The 15,926-nt window shown below is 29.9% G+C and overlaps 1 protein-coding gene across 1 annotated transcript in view; it reads right to left on the bottom strand.

Annotated features, from left to right (window-relative positions):
- Positions 1-12,714, bottom strand: part of LOC116848091 (RNA-binding protein 26) — a 178,423-nt gene extending 165,709 nt beyond the window's left edge. The window contains exons 1-4 of the mRNA XM_032823859.1: positions 12,505-12,714; positions 9,132-9,250; positions 7,997-8,294; positions 4,619-4,783 (exon numbers count right to left, since the gene is read on the bottom strand). Of these exons, the coding sequence (XP_032679750.1) occupies positions 4,619-4,783; positions 7,997-8,294; positions 9,132-9,250; positions 12,505-12,563 (641 nt within the window). The 5' untranslated portion in view covers positions 12,564-12,714. The remainder of the gene's footprint in view (positions 1-4,618; positions 4,784-7,996; positions 8,295-9,131; positions 9,251-12,504) is intronic.
- Between the last annotated feature and the right edge of the window lie 3,212 nt (positions 12,715-15,926).

Below are 15,926 nucleotides of genomic sequence, written 5' to 3'. Positions count from 1 at the left end.
TCTTGATATGGGAATCATTGAGACCAGTAAGTTTCTGGAGGGGTTTGGTGAGATAGCGGGCTAACTGGTAGGTAAGTCCCCCAATATTGCTGACAATAGGGCGTAAGGCCATTGATTCCTTGTGGATTTTTGGAAGACCGTAGAGTCTAGATGCTGAAGAATCTTGAGGGGTTAAATACTTGATAGTTTGAAGAGGGAGACCTGCATTTTTCAGAAGAGAAGATGTTTTCTTCTCTATGCTGGGTTGCGTTTGAGTTTTCTGTAGACTTTTTGGTCTGAGAGTAAACTGTTAATTTTACTGCAATAGTCTTCCCTGTTCATAACTACAGTAACGTTCCCTTTGTCTGCTGGTAAAATTAGGATCTTGTTGTTTTGTTTCAGACCATGGAGAGCTCGGCGTTCTTCTTTGTTTATATTTTGTTTGGGAAGTTTGGCTTTGCGTAGGATGTTGGTTGTTCGATTTCTGATGTCATTGCTTGCCTCTAAAGGAAGGTGGAAAATAGCCGTTTCAATTTGGCTGATGATTTCTTCCGTAGGGATACTAGAGGGAGTGACAGCAAAATTGTGTCCCTTAGCTAGAACAGCAACTTCGGATGGTGATAGGTCTTGATCGCTAAGATTCTTAACTGTATGTGTGAGAACTGGCATTTGAGTCTGTGGATTGATCTTATCATACTTGCTCTTCTGTTTTTGTGTTCTTGCCTCAGCTGAGTGAACAGTTTGTTCGTGAGTAACTCGATCCAGTGTCAGCCACAGCTCAGGCTCCAACGATTTTGCAAGAGAGAGATGTAATTTTAATAGTTTTTGGGATATCTCAGCCAAGTTCTTCTTGGTGGCTGAGATTCGGTCTTTGACTAACCTCAACGACGCTTGTCGTAGAATGCCTTTGGCCTGGTTAGAAGATGGAAATGGGTTTTTTAATTGAAAACATTTCGGTACTACATGATGGTCGCGGCACCGTTTCAAAAACGCTAGGGAGCATAGTTGAACATGTAAGTACTTTCTGAGTTTGGAAAACAGATTTACCGACCCTAGGATAGCCTCTCCGTGCAGGCTTTTAATACTAGATTTGAGGCTTTCACGGCCATTGATACAATGTCTAGGTATAGCTTCCGGAATGGAGCCGTGTCTTGAATCAGCGATATGCCGACGTTTCGCAAACGTTGCAGTTTGCATCATCAGGGCTGAGAACTCTGATACTGAGCTCCCTTGGGTAAAGGTAGTCCTTATATGCCCCCCTCCCCCCCTTTGTGTAGATGGTGTTTAGGGAGTAGGGGACGAGGCTTGAATCCAGCCAATCAGCGTATTTTTAATTGATCAGCTGGTCAATTAAAAAACCGGGAGGGCAGTATGCCAAATAGAGTTTACTTGCATACCTTTGTCTCAGTTGAGGTTGTTGGGATGTTTCAAAATTTCTAGACCTTCACGTTTAGATGTTCGAGAACTTACTCGCTATTAACGGTGGTAGTAGTATAGACGCGGAAAATATAGGAGAAATTTTAACTGTTACTATTTGCCCCCCTCTCCCCTACTTAAAGAAAAATAACTTTATTACAGTGTTTTGAAAAGCTCTCGAGGTAAGCTACGACAACATAAAATAATAGCAATAAAAAATGGGGGTTTTCATTTTAAAAAATCGATGTAATCTTGATGACCTTCACGACGCCACCCAAGGTCAAAACTGATACGGCCATTAAATAGGCCATAATCTTCTAAAAACTTCCTACTACTCTACAACTTCTGTCTGAAACATTTTCTTAAAAAATACTTTTTTTAAGATATTCGACCGTTTCCACATTTTTGGCACACCTTGTATATCTTTTTCTCCTTAGGTCTGGCATTATTATACTGATAATTTTCGATTTCTACGAAGAAAAATACATAAGAAAATAAAAATATAAAACGAGTCCTGAGCGGTCGCGAAACTCTCTCTTAAGAAGTTATACTCCTTTATAATTAAATATTAATTAAATGGACAAAATATACAGTAAACAGAGATTATTGAAAGAAGGATATCAGAAAATCACAATTTTTTTACTACGAGTGAAATCTAAAATTCAAATTCTATATGGTCGAGCACACCTTAAATAATATCAAGAAAATACTAGAAGCTTGAGGAAATGAGGTTAAACACGCAAATACATATAGCAGGATACTGTTCGCATATTGCGATCGTTATTTGGCATTTTAGTTATGTCAGACATCAAGAAACAATATCTTTGTCTGCTATTTATTTATTATTTTATCGAAGATGCTTATATGAAATTGGATGATCCAGACTTATGCTGAAATTTTAAACAGAATCGTAAGTCTCGTAACTTGTTCTCGTAAAATACGTAAGAACTTATGAGTAGATTTACGAGCGTGAAATTTACGAGTTTATAGACTTTAGGTCTATGAAATCAAGGTTAATGGGCAGATTTCTAGGTTGATGCTTTTGGATTACATGTGATAAAGGTTACTGAATTTTTTATTCATGATTTTCAGATCTATAAGTTCAGGATTTATGGTAAAGCTAGTGATTGTATCCGATTAATCGCACATCTGAATAACCGGATAATCAGTTTGTAATCAATTTCACGATTTAAAACCGGATGTTAAACTTTTTTGACATCGATTAATCAGAGAAACTGGCTAATCAGTTAATTGATCAATTCGGTTAATCGCATTATTCGAATAACTGATTAATCGGTTAATCGTAAATCCTTAATCGCAGGGAGAAAAAAGATTTTGCTAATTTTACTAAGGTACCAGTAACTCCAAAAAAAATAGTTTATTAATATAAAATAGCAAATTTTGTTTTGAAAACTTTTTTCCAAGAATAAGATTTGTCGTAGGAATTTAAGAAATAGACAGAATATAGCATTTTTTGTAAACATTTCCATACATCTGAGCGATCGAGCGCTTGATAAACAGTTGTTTGGCTAGTACGTTTTCTTTATCTTTAATATCCGTTAGAAATAAAAAATAGTGCGTCAGTTTTTTATTCAAAATTCAACTATTACAATCAATTAAATTTAAATTATTTTCGAATATCTACGTGTTATTTTATTCGCCACCAAGAGATGTATCCCGCTATTGGCTATCTCTCGAAATCCAACAATGTAGCAATTGCACTGCGACGACATGTTTGTAATCGCGGGATTCGGTCTAACGCTGGACGCCGATACAACTTAAAGAAAATTACCAATATGAACCTAGTATAAGATCTGACGTGATCGCTTTGCAGGTACAAGATTATAAAATACTGATCTGATTATTGTATTGACGTGTTGATTATTAAACGATAAAGAAAACGTAGTAGTCAAGCAACTGTTTATCAAGCGCTCGATCGCTCATATGCATGGAATTGTTTACAAAAAATCCTATATTTCTGTCTATTCCTTAAATTCCTACGATAATTGTTATTCTTGGAAAAAGTTTTCAGAACAAAGTTATTTGTTGCCTCATATTAATAAACCATGTTTTGGAGGTACTGACTTAGTAAAATAAGCAAAATGTTTTTTCTTCGTACGATTAAGGGTTTACGATTAACCGGTTAATCGGTTATTCAAACAATGCAATTAACCGGATTGACCGATTAACCGATTAACTGATTAATCGATGTAAAAAAAGTTGAATATCCGGTTTTAAACCATGAAATCAATTACAAAGCTATTAATCGGAGCAATGGTTAATCGATTTTCCTAGTTTATGAGTTTATGAGTTTTTCTAGTTTATGAGGCTTATGAATTATGGTATATAAGAATTTAGGGTGTAGATTAAAAGTTTATGAGTTTAAGGTTTATGGATTTGAAATCAATGATATGGCAGAGATTATGGATTTGAAATATGTGCGTCTTTGACTCCAATTGATGTTCCTCGAGCTTCCAGGATGTGTGACCATTTTTTGGTACTATTTAAAGTATACTCGGCCATACAAAACCCGAATTTTAGGTTCCACTCATAGTAAAAAAAATCAAGATTTTTCGACATCCTTTTTTTAATTTTTTAATTTTTTCAAATTTTTATATATATTTTATTATTGGAAACTATGAATAAAAGCAATATTGAGAAAAACACTAAAAAATGTATCGTTTAACACGTTAGCAAAACAAAAGACTTTGTGGTAATGCGTCGAATTATGTTCCAGACATTAGATAAATAAGTTATCCATCGTTCTTATCACCAGAGTATAAGTCTGGATCATCCAATGTCATATCAGCATCTTCGGTAAAATAATTATTTAAATAGTCAGCAGGCAAAGTATTGTTTCTTGATGTCTGGCATAATTGAAATGCCATGCAATGGTCGTAATATACGAACAACTTCCTGCTATATATATTAGCGTGTTTAACCCCATTGCCTCAAGCTTTCAAGATATATTACTATTTTTTTAGTACTATTTAAGGTATGCTCGACCATATAGAACCCAAATTTTAGGTTCCACTTGTAGTAAAAAAAATCGCAGTTTTTCGACATCCTTCTTTCTATTACACTTATTAGCTTAATTAATTTTTTTATCATATATTATAGATTATATTATCTTATATTTCATCAAGCTCTCTAATCTCCTTGAAATCACAAATCTAAGACATTTTATATCTTGCACTCAATATACATGCACAAATATACATACCTGCGATCATGTCGTCTGGTACTAATTGGTGGAGATTCGTTTCTCCATGGTCTACTTCTATCTCTTTCTCTGTCGCGCCGAATATGTTCTCTGCTTCTGGATCTACGTCTATCTCTTTCCCAAGATCGTGATCGTGACCGTGTCCTTGATCTCATTCTGCCACTTCTGTATTATACAAAATAAAAATGTATGTAATAGATACAATAAAAATTTACAAAAATATATAAGAGACCAATATATATATATAATAATATTCAGACTAAAATTTTTAAGTTTTTATACATAATATTGTTATATACTTTTCGATATAAAAAATATAAATATTACAGAAATAATACGCCAGAATGATGAGTCAAAATAATCTTGATTTTACAATTTTTAACAATTACCATTTTATAGTTGAAAACAAAATTTATAATCCAAGTAATTTCGGTAAGTTTAGTTTCTATTCTAACTCTTTAATATGCGACTCGATGCGAATAATTTTGCGTAAGTATCATTATTATACGTCTCATCTAGCATTCTATCTAACGCTAAATTAATGATAATATTATATAATTATATATTACTTATGCATTTAAAAAATTGAATTCAGAGTTATGAAATTCTCTTTCCGTTTAAATAAAAATGTTTCTAAATATGCACTAGATAAATAATTAGTGAGATTTTCACACATAACAAGTTATTTAATAAAACTAATATGCAAAATTTATAAGTAAATTACGCGATCTTAAGTCAAAATAACGATCGTATTGTAATATTTAAAATATTCTCTCTTTTGACATAGAAGATAAAATATTCAAATAATCTAAAATTTAAAAAATTCACAAATCAATGATACATAATAAACCAATGATGTATGCACTCTTGTAGATAACCTCGACTTTCGCACTTCTTTAAAAAATTTTTAAAAAATATTTCTCTTAACGCGAATAATATAATGTTCATGTATAATTAGACTAAAATTGCAAAAATTGGAATCATTTGTATACAAATTGAGTACATGAGCTGTAGATTTATTTCATATAATCAGTTTGCCAAATATTTCAATTTGACACTCCGATTGTGTGAATACTTTTGTATTAAGGCATCTAATTCCACTGCTACAGAACCTTGGATTAATAACATCAAAAGCGAAAAAAACGCACGCTAAAAATTCTTATGTGCTATTTTCAAAAGATATTTATAAAAGAATACTTCATATCGCTTAAACATACTTATAAAATGTTCCAGCAGGTATCCTTTTCTCTTGACAGTTAATAAATAAAATTTATATACTAAAGAAAACCAAATTAAGCCTTAAAATTAATATGACAAAAGCATGAGAAAAAGAAGGTTAAAGAGAAAGGTTGTTAATTTTATTTATTATTATTAACCCTAGATATACACACTATAGTCTCCGAGACCCTAGTATTAGTAGTAAGTTTGAAACTCTAGTATTAGTAGAGAGAATAAATAAAGAGAATACGATCACTGTGTAAAAAAATTTGAAGACTCCTCTGTAGATAGCAACTATCGGAGCAGTCAATTGTCTGTCGGTTTTGTGGTAATTCACACGTAAAGTAAGCCCGGGATCTTCCAGACCCCAGTGTATACTTCATACAACTTTTTTTGCAAGTATATTTTGTAATTAATTTTATTCGAGTTTATAGTGTAAATATATATTCTAAAAAAATGTTAGATTAAATAAGTAATGTAAAAATAAACTAATTTTTGTTGGGGGAGGAGACAGAAATACACGAACTAAACGCCCAAAATGATACTGTTGAATGAATGTTACTTGTCACTTTTAAATTATTGACGTTTTTCTTTTTCTGTTTCTGTTACATGTATTACAAGTTATTGAGTTTGTATTTTTTAACAAAAATCCTAACTCTTATACCTGTCTGCAAAACCACCAGAAAATAGAAATATGAAAAATCGTCAATCTTGGAGCCTTGTAATTTTCATGATAATATTCCAATATTTAAGTGACGATTTTTTTCTTTGTAGCATCTACGTATGCGAAAAATACCTAGGATTAAAGGAATAGTTTTAAGAGCATTTTACAAGTATGCTCAAGCGATTTAAAGTGTTCTTCCGTACAAATATATTTTTATTTGAAAATAGCACGTAAAAATTTTTGGCACATGTTTTAGCTTCTGATATCATCAATTCAAAATTCTGCAGCAATCCGACTAGAAGTTTTAAGAGAGAAATATACCTTGAATATAGTACACTTGAAATTTATACTTAGCAACATAATGCAATATCTAATTAAAAAACAATACTTTGTGCACTACTATACTAGTGCACTAGTACTAGTTACAATACTATTAATGATAAACGTGCAATAAATGTTTATATCAAATATTTATACAACAAAGTAATGAACACAGAATCCTACATATAACTATATCCATTAAAAAAATAATAGCAACATATAATAGATAATAGCAACATGATCGGCATCTGCTGCTTTGCACAATGTAATTTATTTGTATCTACGTTATTATAAATATCTATTAAATTGATAAAACTTGCATTTATAATAATATTTGTATTTTCATGATATTTATATCTACAATTTATAGTGAAATGTAGTAGCAAAATAAAGTAAATAAAAATTTTTAAACTAATTATCTTTTATTTATCTTTGTAATGAAAAAGTATATGTTTTATCGCTTATAAACTTGAAATTGATTTAATTATTTTTTATATCTAAAAAAGTCTGTCAATCATATGTTATAAATCCCTCATTATAATGTGCAGAATATATGACGCAACGCGTACGATTATATATGTATAAATAGAACTCATCAAATTCAACGGAAGTCCTTTAAATTTTGCAAATAACCACAATAATGACTGAGATATTAATTTAAAAAAATTAACTAATAATTAATATCTAGAAAATTATCATGATTATTTGCAAAATGGTAATTTTCGTTCAATTTTATCCATTCTGATTACGTAAGTGAACGTATGAGTCGCGTTACACATCCTGAAAATAGTATATGTCTTCTATCTTTTTTAATATATCGATATACTAGTCAATATATGTGTTATGTGATTTTTTGTTATAAAAAATAGATCTCCAGAAAAGCTGATAGCGTCGCAATCGTCATTTACCAATATGAACAATCATTCTTGGACTTGTCATTCTCGAAGAATACTCATCTTCATACTTAGCGTCGCGATGCTACCACATCGTTTAATATATTTTTCATTATAAAATTATCAATATACTAATTTATAGATATATTAACAAGACTTTTCAAAAGAAGCATTTAAATGTTTATAAATTTGTAACAAGAAACATAGACTATATTATGTTTGTCTCTAAAAAAAATTACTTAATATATCTGTAATGCATTGAAATATAATATTACTATATACCTGCTTCGAGAACGTTTTTCCTTTTCTTTGTCAATCTTATCTGAATCAGATTTTCTAGCTTCACGCTTATTAACTACAGCAGGTGCAGATCCATTAATTTGAAGCGAAGCAGGAGGATTCGTGATTATAGGTACTAGTTGAATTGTCGTATCAATAATTTTTTCCGTTGGTAAAATTGGTGCTGGTGGATTTATACCAGGTGGCGTCCCACCACCATCAGGTTCATTTTTAGAGAGTGGGAGAATGTACTCTTGAGTTTCCAACGTTTTAAAAAGTAATTCAACAAAGTTTTTGGTTTCTAAAAATAATAAACAATTACAAAATATTAGTTAACATTATAAATATCATATTTTTTTAATATAAAGTGATTCTTTTAAAAGTATAATTTATGATTTATAACATATAGCGAATAAGAAAGTACTTGCACAATTTTCTATTTTTTTGGCGTAATTTTATATTGTTTTGCATTTATATTTTGTTAACCAAAAAATGCTCTTATAAAATATTTTAACTGATATGATGTAAAGAGAAACAAAGAGAAACTTCATTTGATATATTCTCTTACAGTACTTATTCCTCTTATACAAGATTAATGCAAAATATGTAAAATTTAGTCTCTATAACTTATCTACTCTATGAACGTCATAAAAAAATATTTGCATTCTTTGAAGTTCTTCAGTATTTTGTTGGTCTTTATTAAGTTTTATATCTAAAATCAAATAGAAATGTGAAGTTAACTTTGTATATCTTTTATATAATTACTTTAAAGAAAGTACCAAAGCGTAAAATTTTCCGAATATAAAAAATATACTAATAAGCGTTATCGTCTCTTGTCTCATAATTTTAAAGTTATACTATTATTGGATCAAAAATATTTCTGGTTATATTATTGTGAAGTTATTTTTTGGTTCAATTGCATTCATGTAAGTCTAATGCTTTGCGTGACATTTTTATTATATATTGTGTTGTAAATTATTTCTTCATTTAAATGATTAATTACTGAAAATTTAATTTTCCTTAAAGTTTGTCATTAAAGAAAATCATTTTGTAAATATTATTATAGTTTTGTACAATGTCACATTTGACTGATGAACTATAAAATAGTTAATATCCAGTTATTTTTATATAAACACACCTTGTTGTAGAAAAACATCCAATTGTTCAAGCATGTCACCACGTAATTCTTCCAAAGTCTTGTCCTTCTTAGCTAATGCATAGACATATTTAGCCAAAGCAGCAGGATCTGCATCACATCTAATAACAAAAAATCGAAATTATTTAATTAATAGATATTATGTATAAATTTGGCTATCCAGATTACGTGATTGACGTTTTGACTACTAAGTTGTTTAAGATAAAATGTAATTATATTAATAATTGTAATTATATTAATAACAAAAGACAGATATTATTATTAAAGCATTTACTTAAATTTATATACATGTATTCATAAAATTTAATTATATTCATTATATCTCAGTATTCACTTATATTACCAAAAAGATTAAAACAAATATACTAATAAATTTTAAATTTGTCGGAAATTATTATTTATGCAAACATTATATATATTATTTATTCTATAATTTGAAGATTATTATAATACTATAATACTACAGATTACTATGATATATAGTAATCACAGTTACAATGTATCTGATGCAAAACAAATCATCTGCACAAATTTGTGTAAATAAATTAAGTATATGTATGTTGTTACTTTTTGTATCAGACATCCTATATGTGTGTGTTTTCAATGAAACAACAGACAAAATTACTATATCCAAAAACAGTAATTAAAATAAGTCTCATTTCAAAAAATGAAAAGTATAGTGAGTAGACAATTTATTAATATTAAAAAAAAGGAAAATATTGAAAAAAAAATTTACTTTTTACTACTTATCAAATGATCTGATAAAAGTTTTATCATGGTCATGAATAAAAACGGTATTAAATTTAATAGAGTATAAATCCCTAAAATTAAATAATATTAAATAAAATAAAGAAAATATTTTTCTAAAATCCAAAATTAAAAAATTAACAAATCATAATTTCAAGACTAAAATAGTAGAATCTTACACAAAATGTCTCATAAAAATATAAAATTATTCTTCATTGTATCTAAATGATATATATTACAGCTTAGACCAAACTGTACTTCTTCAATTTTAAGTTATAAAATGTTAAAAATAATACATATTACAAACTTAATAAACTTATGAGTTTGATATAAACAATAAAATAATTTAGTATGATATACATTTAGGTATACGAAAAAGGAAAAAAAATATATAAAATAAAAGAAGTTAAATTTATAAAAATTTTTAAAAGTCATAAGTGTTCAAAAAGTATTTTACACATTACATTGTAATTTACAATAAAAAACATACATTGTTCTAAATAAAAATTATTTATTTACATAATTCTGCAGAATAGTTTAAATAAATTAATAAAAAGTTATTTTGTATTATCTTAGCAAAATTGGATATTAAAATAAACTTTCAAAAACTTTGAACTCTTCTTGCATTTATTTTGTAAAGCATAGTAAGTTATGCATATACACAAATACAACCATACACATGCATGTGCATGAACATACACACATACATTCAATAACAACTAAGAGAGAGATATAAATTATAATAATCCACACACACACACACACACACACACACAAATAAAAATAATGTCACTATGTCAAATAATCATCTGTGCAAATCATTTATACACTATTCCTTTAATTAAGAAATTAATTTTTACATTTCATTTTGTATTTATTTTACAATTATTTGATTTTTACATGACTCAAAATGTTATAATGCCACTAGAAATTAACAACAGTTTTAATATAAATTTTATTTCGCATTTATATGTGTGAAAATGTGTGAATAAAAATAAATATTTTAAATATTAAATATGATATCATTATAAGAGGAATATACAATTCTTTGTTGCTCTTCTTGCTATAATATAAATATAAAGATTAGTTCAAAATATGTTGATATTTATATTTAATTTTCCTAATATGTTATATAATATAAAAAAAATTTTATGAAAAATTGTATTAAGTATAAACATTTATTTCATTCTCTTAATATACTATATTAAATATATTCACAATTAATCCTGATTCAAATATACTGACTATCATATGATTTAATTATTCTTACATTTCTTATGTAATTTATAACAGTTTATATAATTTATACCTAACATATAACATAATTATTCATATACATATACTATACATTATATATTTATATAATCTACAATAAAAAGTTTGTATAAACATCACAACTAGAAAAAAAAAATAGTAAACACCACAATAATGTTCAAATTTATGATATAACCATGATATAACCATGATAAAAGCATCAAATAGAAACAGAAATAACATTTCTTTTTATAATTCAATAAAACAATATAGCTGCTATATATATATATATATATATATATATATATATATATATATATATTGCATGCTATATATTGAATAATAATACAACAAAAAATAACATGATTGATAACTTAATGTATATTAAGTTATTGAAATAATCTTTACAAATTTTTATATAACAGTGATTAAATTAACTTTTGGATAAAAGATTATATATTTATAGTTCAAAATTTGAGATAAACTGAATCTCCCAGTTTTGTTTTTTCTTCGATTTTCTTTCTTTCTTTTCAATCAAAATATGCTTTCTTAAAAAGAGTAATATGCAAGGTGAAATCCTACTTTTTCCTTTGCGTTTTACTATTCCATCTTTCTTTCTAAGCATTAATGCAAACTTTTATAAGTAGTTGTAGTTTTATTAAAATTTTCAGAATTTCATAACTTTATTCATAAAATATAGAGATATTTAAGCTTACTTTAATGTTATATATTATTTTTTATGTGATATACACACACACACACACACAAACCTATAAAATTCTGGAATGTATAAAAGAGATAATTAATATGTTAACTGCCACAAGTGTTACTGATGAGACACTATAATTTTGCTACATCTTATTGATTTATGCATAAAAGTCGATTATTCACATTTAACAAATTATGTGATCAATAAAGAGCTAATAGAAGGAAGTTAACAATATATGCATTATAAAATGAATGTATTTATCATAAACTAAGTTTTCATCTCTAATTAAGTTTTAAAACAATCCATGGAAATTACCAAGGCAGTAAATATATTAATCATTTGTTTTAACTTATAATCATTTTAAAAGATGCAATAGAGATGTGATGATGTGAAGAGTTCAGAAAATCAAAAGGAGATTTGTTGTTGTTATTGTTTGAATGATCATTGGATGACTGAAAGACTGTTCATATATCACTATTGATGGAAAATAATATATCGAGTCAGGCAAAGGTTAATCAGTAATACATCCTGTATAAATAACATGTCACACAGAGAACAGTACACACCACATGTACGGCCATTTACAACATCAAAACGCGTATAACACGTACATAAAAGTGCACTTGGACAAGCTGGCCTACTTACAGCGGTTCCAAGACAGCGGTGAGCCACGCCTTAAACTGATCTGGATTGTCGATTATCATCTTTAACAAATTTTGCGCTGAGATTACATAGACAACTTTGTATTCACGCGTTAATCACTCGAATTCCAACTGGCAAGAATAAGTACTTTCCTAACTAGAGACAGTCGCCATTCTGAAATCAGTCGTGTTATACATATATGCAGTCATACACAGATAGAAAACCAATTCCTTTTCAGAAATATCATGAGGTCGCTGGTGCAGTTCGTGAATCAAAGGCGCTATTTCATTTGTTCTACGATGAGTATTGTCAAATATGCCGATTGGCTACCGAATAATGGAGGATTCACACTGCGTCCGATGTCCGACATGCGTCTAATATCCAATAACAGAATAGGTTTCCAACGGAAAATTAAATTCTCTATTACAGCTCGTCTACAATAGGTGCTTTCCAATTAATTAACCCATCTTGAACACACGTACACAAAACCAATTTATTAGTCACATATTATCTAAAATATCTTGTAAAATAATATGCAACTAATAAACTAGTTTTGTGTACATAGACTACGTTCGGAAACGTCACTCGAGTACTCTTCCTCTCTTTTTATCTCACTCTTGTATTTCGCTAACTCTAATGGCTATCGTCTAGTAGTGTGCACACAATGTGTGTTTCTGAACGCAGCCACAGTGTACGTAACTGGAAAGCACTATAATAATATGGCTGTAATGACTCCTGCAAGCATTACCGCGTTCTGTGTGCAGGAGCCATAAGGCTATGGCCGGTATTCATAGGGTGCTTTCCAATCGCTTAACACACCTTGACCACACGTACACAAAACCAGTTTATTGGTCACATATTATCTAAATATCTTGTAAGATAATATGCAACCAATAAACTAGTTTTGTGTAACACAGTATACACAATTGGAAAGTAACCATAGTGCGATCTTATATTTAAGATCATCTTAAGTACTGTCTTAAGATGTCATAAATCAATCACAGAGCCGTATTCGCATCTAAAGATTATGGAGAATTCACACCGTGTTCATGTCCGACGTACGACGTCCGATATCCAATAAAAGAATAGCTTTCCAATGAAGAATTCAATTCTATATTAGAAAGCTGTTCTCCTATTGGATATTGGATGTCGTACATCGGACATCGGATGCAGAGCGAATCCTCTATAAAGGATTCTAGAGTCCCTAGTATGTTCCTAGATATGATAGCCGTGTTCTGTTTTATGGCTCCTGCACACAGGACGCGGTAATGTTTGCCGCGCGGCGAAATTTCGCGCTCAAGAAAATCAATATGCTGCTTTCCGTAATAACCTTCTAGCTCTTACGGAAAAACAACATATTGATTGGCTGTCGCGCGGACTTCCGCCGCGCGGCAAGCATTACCGCGTCCTGTGTGCAGGAGCCATTAGGCTGAAGTCAAATGGCATGTATTTTCCGCGTACCGCATAAACGCGTAACCAATAAATTGCGACGTTTAGTATTTCTGTTGGAACTTCTAAAAGAATAGAAACATGTGATTAGTTACGCGTTATGGCTCTTGCACATAGGACGCGGTAAGGACTATCGCACACAAATTGTCATAACTGCATATGCATAGCATAAGACCGTATGTACCAATGAGCATCGAGTATTAAGTCGCCATATTGGTGTTCGATGCTTAATATTCGATGCTCATTGGTCCATACGATCTTATGCTATGCATATGCAGTTATGTCAATTTGTGTGCGATAGCCCTAATGCTTGCCGCGCAGCAGAAGTCCGCGCGACAACCAATCAATATGTTGTTTTTCCGTAAGAGCTAAAGAGTTATTACGGAAAGCAGCATATTGATTGGCTGTCGCGCGAACTTCCGCCGCGCGGCAAGAATTACCGCGTCCTGTTTGCAGGAGCCATAACTGCTTGCACTGACTTCAGACCTAGGGCAGCCAGTACAGTGAACTCGTGCACTGAGTTCTGCTGCATTGGAATAGAAAACAGCTTTGCTGACGTCAATTCGGGAATAGAAAACGCCTCAGTGCACATATTTGACATTAGTGCAGCCAGTGCACGAACGTAAAACAATCTCTTATTTGATAAAAAAAAACTCAGAAAGTTCTGTCTCCGGAACACAGGTTAATAATAATATTAAGATAATTATAGTTTATTAGTAAAAAATTGTTTGATGTAAGTACTTCTTAAATTTTTAGTTATGTTTAAAAATTATTATTAGAAAAAATGTTTCACGAAATTATAAACTATATAACAAAAATTGTGGTACATTTTTCAGATATTTTGCAACAGGAAATTCAGTAGCAAGTATTGCATTTTCTTTTCGAGTTGCGCAGTCAACTGTTAAACAGTTAATGAAAGAAGTATATCTAGTTATTGTTAATACATTATAGCCTCTATATTCAGCATGTCCAACTGAAGAATTGTGGCAGAATATTGCTGATGGATACTGGAACCGATGGAATATGTCTAATTGCTTTGGAGATATTGGGAAACACATAGTTTTGCGACGTCTTCCTAACTCTGGAAGCTTGTATTTTAATTATAAGAAACAATTCAGCATTGTTCTTATGGCAATATCTGACCATTTACATAGATTTAGTTTAGTTGATATAGGAGCCTATAGAGGAAATAGTAACGGAGGCATTTTTTAATCGTCAACTATTGGAAAATATTTAAAAAATAATGGACTTAACTTGTCCACTTCACGCGCTCATCTTCCCGGAAGTAATATCTCTATGCTTGGATTTTTTATCGCAGATGCTGCGTTTCCATTATGTACTCGTATAATGATCCATCAGCAATATTCTTCCATTGTTCTTCAGTTGGATATGCTAAATATGGAAGCTGTAATGTATTAACAATAACTAAACACACTTATTTCATTAACTGTCTAACAGTCCAACTCGAAAAGAAAATGCAATACTTGCTACTGAATTCCCTGTTGCAAGATATCTGAAAAATGTATCACTATTTTTGCTATATAGTTTATAATTTTGTAAAACATTTTTTTCTAACAATGATTTCTAAACATAACTAAAAATTTAAGAAGTAGTTACATCAAACAATTTTTTACTAATAAACTATATTTACCTAAATGTTATTATTAACCTGTGTTCCGGAGACAGAACTTTCTTAGAATTTTTTTTTTATCAAATATGGTTGATAACTTGTAAAAATGTTGAACATCTATCCTGACATATTTGACAAACAGGTCTTCATGAGTTTTTAATGCTTAAAACAGATTTTCATTCTCCTTGCTGTTTTCTCTGTTAATTAATTGGTCTCACGTGACATTTTCTATTTTGCCATCTTTTGTGTTCTTCTCCGCTTTAGTCTCATATAATAAATTAAGAGTAATGACAACAATAAACATTTTAATTTCATAGCCTTTGATATTTTCATATTTGTTGACTTG

The sequence above is a fragment of the Odontomachus brunneus genome, unplaced genomic scaffold, assembly GCF_010583005.1.
Source record: "Odontomachus brunneus isolate Ranch 3 - 2012 unplaced genomic scaffold, Obru_v1 Obru_scaffold_089, whole genome shotgun sequence".
NCBI classification, from domain to species: domain Eukaryota; kingdom Metazoa; phylum Arthropoda; class Insecta; order Hymenoptera; family Formicidae; genus Odontomachus; species Odontomachus brunneus.
The sequence above is the reverse complement of the archived record's forward strand: the minus strand, read 5'-3'. Positions and strand labels throughout refer to the sequence as shown.